We start from the raw sequence: 6,000 nt of genomic DNA on the forward strand, positions 1-6,000 counted from the left end.
AGTATTCATTAGAATATGGAAAACTGCACTGTTAACACAAAGTTCAGTCCCACCCTGCAGCAATATTTGATGCTGCACACCCAGGTCTGTCCCCTGTGCTGGGGTGTATCCTGAGGTGCCTGAGGAGGAACCTCCTCCTGTAGAAAGAACATGCTGGCCTAGGAGCAAATGAACACAATTTGGGCAGGAGATTTGGAATTCTACAACCAGTCAGGAGCTGGTCTAGTGGAAGATGTTCCAACCCAAGACAGTAGGATTGGATGATACAGTTCTTTGAAGGTTCCTTGGCAACTGAGGGGAATCTTTTCCTGAGCCTGAGCTCTCCAGGGCTGGTGGAGCAGAAGAACTTCCTGATCTCCTCTGGATGTCCCCAAGCTTTTGGCCAGCAGATGTCCTGGGCTGCACTCACTACTTCCATCACTCCTGCAAGGGGAGAGCAGCTGCATCACTATGGAAAATACTCAGAGTATCATTGAAAAAGGGTGAAAGATGTTTCAGAACATCTCTCATGCAGGAATTGAGCATCCTGAAATCTGTCTGCTGTGTCAGCCTCATCCCTGGAAGTGTTCAAGGTCAGACTGGAAGAAGGCTCAGAGCAATCTGGTCTAGTGAAGGTGCTCCTGCCCATGGCACCACATGGTCTGTGAAGGTCCTTTCCAAGCCAAGCCACTCTGTGAGCCCATGACACACCACATGCCACAGCCTGTCCCCTGTTCACAGCCCTAAGTCTGCTCCCTGATCTGGGGGGCAAAAGCAGTGCCCACATTCCCAAGAGCAGCCCTGGCTCTGGCCACTGCAGGCAGAGGTGCAGAGGTGCAAGCAGCCTGTGACACGTCCCCCCTGCTCTCTCCCCTCCTTTCAGTTCAGCAAAACTTTCTACTCCTTGTGCTTCCACAGTTGCCTGGTTTTTCCCTGAGCAAAGAGCCTCTCTGGCTTTGTGCCTGCTCTGGTCCTGACACAGCACTGCTCCATCTCCATTTCCCCTGCTGTCCTCTGCTTGCCCTCCCCTCCCCACACCTCCTGCAGGATCATCCCATGGTGCAAGGACACTCCCCTGAGGCAGGTGTGCCCAGGTCACCTGGAGCCACAACAATCCCACACACTCTGTCTTCCTGCCCTTCCACCTGGGCTCACTCTCCTCCTTTTTTGCTAATATACATAATTTTCTGGAAGAAGCAATTTATCACAGTACTTAGCTTAATGAGCCTTACTGTACATGTTCTGCCTGTAGTGATAATTTTGCATATTTCCTGAGAAATCTTGTTAATGGGGAGATACATGGCAAAACAAACATTTGTACAGCTTCCGAGCAGCTCACACACAAAGACACTTCTATTAAAACAGCAGGGATGAGACTGAACCCTTTTGGCTCCATCCTCTCAGACACCCAGCTGATGTATCTGGCTGCACTTATCATCACTCTTATCACTCTCTGATGCCCAGACTGACACCAGGTCTCAGTGGGTCAAGAGTATTCCTGTGTTTAAGTTGATTCCAGTGGGACTACCAGATCCCCATGCAGCAGACCTGAAGCTCCCCAAACACATCCAAGGGACCCTGGGGCTCAGTGTCCCCTCTGAGCTCTGCCTGTCCCTCAAACTCTGTCCATCACCCCACCAGGCCCCTCCCAGGCTGGGGACAAGACACACCACCCAGAGTGACCTAGAGTCTGGGCTTTGCCTGCAGCCATGTCTAGAGCACAGAAAAAGGTTTTCCCAGTTTTTGGCTTGCCCTACCACAGTGTGCATGCACTGTTGAGAACAGTGTCCCTGTGGCACAGGGACACCCAGGACCCCTCAGTGCTGGGGAACTCAAGAATATCCCATACAGGAGCATGTAGGAACACAAGAGCACGGAGGAACACAAGAAGATCTCACACAGGAGGAGCATGTAGGAGCACAAAAACATCTCACACAGACAGGAGCATGTAGGAACACAAGAATATCTCAACATCTCACACAGGAGTGTGTAGGAACACAGGATCCCACACAGGAGCATGCAGGAACACAAGAAGATCTCACACAGGAGCATGTAGGAACACAAGATCCCACACAGGAGCATGAAGGAACACAAGAACACTCCTCCCCACATAGGAGCTTGTAGGAACACAGCAGCATGTCAGAACACAAGAACACTCCACAGAGGAGCATGTAGGAACACAAGAACATCTCAACATCTCACACAGGAGCATGCAGGAACACCAGAACACCCCACACAGGAGCATGTAGGGCTCATCTGCATCACTCCTGTCACCTTCCTCCTTGCCCAGCTGCCCAGCAGTGAAGGTTCAGCAGTGTCTCACCCCTCCTGCTCCAGGACCCCACGGGAGCAGGCAAAGCAGCTTCCCTGCCACAGCGCTTGTGGGATCAGGACTGCTCTAAGGGCAGCCATGTCTGACCTGCCAGGACAGCTCTGCTCCTCCCCAGCCCCAAAATCCAGCATTTCAGTGATGCTAAAACCCCTCAAGCCGAGGCAGAGCTGTGGACACCGGCTGTCACCTGCCATGTGACAGCCCCACTCCCCACTGGCAGGGACACAGGACAGCTGAATTATTCACGTGTGACCCTTCTGGATGAACAGAAGAGCTCAAAAGCACTTATGGCAATGAAAAGGGTTAACAAGGGAAAGGAAGATGGCATCTGAACAAGTGAATGTATTCATCTGCAAGGTCTGTAGGGACTTCTGCAGCCGGGGGTCCTGGAAAAGATGGAGACACACAAGACCTGACCTCTGCAAACTGTGCTCGACTTCACATTCGTGCCCCCAGGAGAGAAAGCCTCAGTAGGAACAGGATGGAATTAAGAGGAAGGGATGGAGAGAGGTCAGGCTGTGAGTCCTGGGGCACTGCTGCAGATTTCACTGCCACAGGAGGGGACGGGGGCACCCACAGAGCCCGACCTGGAGCCCACCTCGCTTCCTCTCCCCTTTTATTTTTAACTCTCATCTCCCACTACTCCCACTGGCAGGAGGCAGCGCTGGGAGCAGGGACTTGGCTGTCAGGAGTGAGGATTCAGCCAGCTGGAGAGGGCAGTGGCACGGCACAAACACACAAACATCACTGGAGAAATGCACACAAAAACAGCTGTGGAGGTGAATAACAGGCACAGGGGGAAAGTGCACCCCAAAAAATGGGCCCTGCCCATGGCTGGGGGTTGGAACTGGATGGTTCCTTCCAACCTAAGCCACTCTGTGATCCTATAACACTGGCACATCTCCCTTGCTTCCTCCCACTCTCCAAACACCATTCATAATTATTTTACCATTTGGACCTGTGTCACATCCTGGAAATCCCAATGCCTCACTCAAGCTGAGCTGTCAGCTCTATGGCACGATGGAGCATTCACAACCCTGCATGTACACACCATGTCACCAGGGCTGCTCCTGGGGGTGCTGGGGAACAGGACCAGCGCCAGACCCACTCCAGATGGGCAGGAAACACCAGTGACAGCCAGAGCTGGGACACCTGCACAGAAGCAGCTGTAAACAAAGCTCTGCTCAGCCTCATCCAAGGCATCCTGTACAGCCCATCCTCAGCAGCTCTCCTTCCACAACAAGGGGACATGTTTTATCTGTAAGTTAAATTTCCTATCCCTGGTTCAGAGCAGACCTGGGGGCACTACTCCCACAAGGGCACTGAATAAGCTCCAGCAAGTCTGATCCAAACCAGAGCCGAGGTTCAGAAAAGAACTGGGATTAGCATTTTGAATATCAAGTACCATTTAAAAAATCCCATTAAGACATGGAGCTCCTGTTCTGTAGAGCGGTGACTGCCCTGCATCCCCTCCTCTGCTCCAACAATGCCAGCTCTTTTTTTATTAATCCTTCCTTTTTATCATCCCTGGCAGATTTTAAGCACTGTATTAACATGGGAGGAACCAACCCAGGCTATTAATGAGGCAGCAGAGAGGATACAAGTTCAAACGCTCCTGACTCTGTGTCCACTGCAGCATCTCGCTCCTCCCTGGTGTCTGCCAGCACCAAGGGTGTAAATCCACGCTGCCTCACTCACTGCAGTCCTGCCAGGGGGCACCCACTCACATTCGGGGCAACTGGATGCTCAAAAGCATTCCTCCATCCCCAGGAGTCCCCGGGAAGAATGCTGCACCCTCAGCATGAGGCTGATGAATAAGGAGCAGCAGCAGGAGTGAGGCAAAAACACATTTTATTTTTCTTAAGGCATATTTAAAGGAACAGAGAAATTTTAAAATACTCCATGGCATCACTTCTCAGCCAGCAACGGCTGCCAAAAGGACATTCATGAGGCTTCTTTTTACTATTATTATTAAAAAGCCTGCTTTCCAATCCCATTTCACAGCCTGTGCTGGTGGTGGAGACAGAGCCCCATGTTTGGGTGTTTTCCAGGCAGAGTGGGGAGGCAGCTCTTGCGGGAGCCTCTTCCTTCCCCGGAATCCACAGCCACCCACAGCGAGCCCTGGGCGTTCAGAGCTGCCCATCACCTCCTCAGCCCCTCGCTGCCATCACCCCAGCCCCATCCTCCGGGGGTTTTTTCAGACCAAACCAAACTCGCAGCCAAGCGATGCTGGTGGCAGCTCTGATGCCCGACCAGACTGGACACCACGCTGGTCCCCAGTGCCCCTCGCTCTGTGGCAGAGTCCTCCCCACGGGACAGAACCCCCTGCAATCCCACGCGGCTCTGCAGCGCCAACCGTGAAGTAATTTAAAAAAAATAATGCACCAAAATAAAAAAGGAAAAAAAAAAAGGAAAAATAGGAAAAAAAAAACCGAAACAAGAAAAAGCACTGGAAGGGAGGACCGGGGTGGTTGGTACAGGGCGGGGGCTGGAGCAGCACTCCGGGATTTCGGGCTCTGCCCCTCCGGCCACTGCCGCTGTGCCCAGGGCTCGGCCCCAGCGTGGGCAGCAGCACCGCGGCGGCCCCGAGGGTGCCGCAGGGGCCCGGGCATGGGCAGCGGGGGCAGCGGGGGCAGCGGGGGCTCCTTCCACCGATGCTCCGTGCGCGCAGCCGCCGCCACCTCCCACCGCCCGCGCCCCGGGCTGGGGGGCTCGGGGCCTCCGCGGGACACAGGGCCGGCCACGGCCGCACACGGAGCCCGAGGCCTCCCCGACAGGCCGGGTCACGGCGCTGGGGTCAGCGCGGTGCAGCGGCCGCAGGCGCCCCCCGGCCCCGCCGCAGCGGCTGCGCCGGAGGATGAGCACGCAAAACGGGAGGGGAGCGGGCGCGTCACGGTCCTGGGGAGCACGGCACGGCACGGCACGGCCCCGGGGAGCACGGCACGGCACGGCACGGCCCCGCGGGCAGCCCCCGCCCGCACCGCTACAAACACACGTCCGTATCTGCTCCTCCCAGCGGCGATGCTGCTCCGCCGCCGCGGCCCCGGCACCGCGCAGATCGCCGCTCGCACCGCCCGAAGCCGGGCAGAACGCAGCGGTGCGCGGTGTGCGGACGGCGCAGCCCGGGGAACCCCCCCACCCCTCTAATCCCGGCATCCCGGCCGTGTCCGGGGGGCTCATCCCCTGCTGCCAGCCCCCGCCCAACCCCCTCGCCGCCGCCGTTCAGGGCAGGGCGGCCCCTGCGCAGGGAGGGGGGCCCAGCCAGCTTCGGGCGGTCCCCGATGGGGCAGAGGGCTGCCCGCATCCCCCGCAGCCCCCGCGGCGCCCCGCACTCACAGCGCGCAGCTCCCCGGTCCGGTCCTTCATCCTTGCCCCGCTGCCGCTGGGAACGGGCAGAGCGCGGGGAGGGGCGGGCGCCGAGCATGCGTGCGGCGCTGCGGAGAGGGGCGGGGGGACACCGCGGGGACCCGGCCATGGCGCGGGGGACCGGCAGGGGGACACTGCCACGGGGACACTCACATCTCGGATCAGACTGCGGGGAGGCGGCACGCGGGGTCTCGCATCGCGGGGAGGCCACCGGAGGAGGGGATGGCACAGCTGAGAAGGTCACAGCTGTGACAAGGGGATGTCACCGGGGGGTGGGGGTCGCGCCCGGCGGAAAATGAGGTGTCACGGCTGCGGGTCACACC

General features: G+C 57.3%; 1 protein-coding gene across 1 annotated transcript in view; it reads right to left on the bottom strand.

Moving 5' to 3' along the window:
* Positions 1-5,780, bottom strand: part of STX1A (syntaxin 1A) — a 73,169-nt gene extending 67,389 nt beyond the window's left edge. The window contains exon 1 of the mRNA XM_054646928.2: positions 5,648-5,780. Within this exon, the coding sequence (XP_054502903.1) occupies positions 5,648-5,677 (30 nt within the window). The 5' untranslated portion in view covers positions 5,678-5,780. The remainder of the gene's footprint in view (positions 1-5,647) is intronic.
* Between the last annotated feature and the right edge of the window lie 220 nt (positions 5,781-6,000).

The sequence above is a fragment of the Agelaius phoeniceus genome, chromosome 20 (assembly GCF_051311805.1).
Source record: "Agelaius phoeniceus isolate bAgePho1 chromosome 20, bAgePho1.hap1, whole genome shotgun sequence".
Taxonomy (NCBI): Eukaryota; Metazoa; Chordata; class Aves; order Passeriformes; family Icteridae; genus Agelaius; species Agelaius phoeniceus.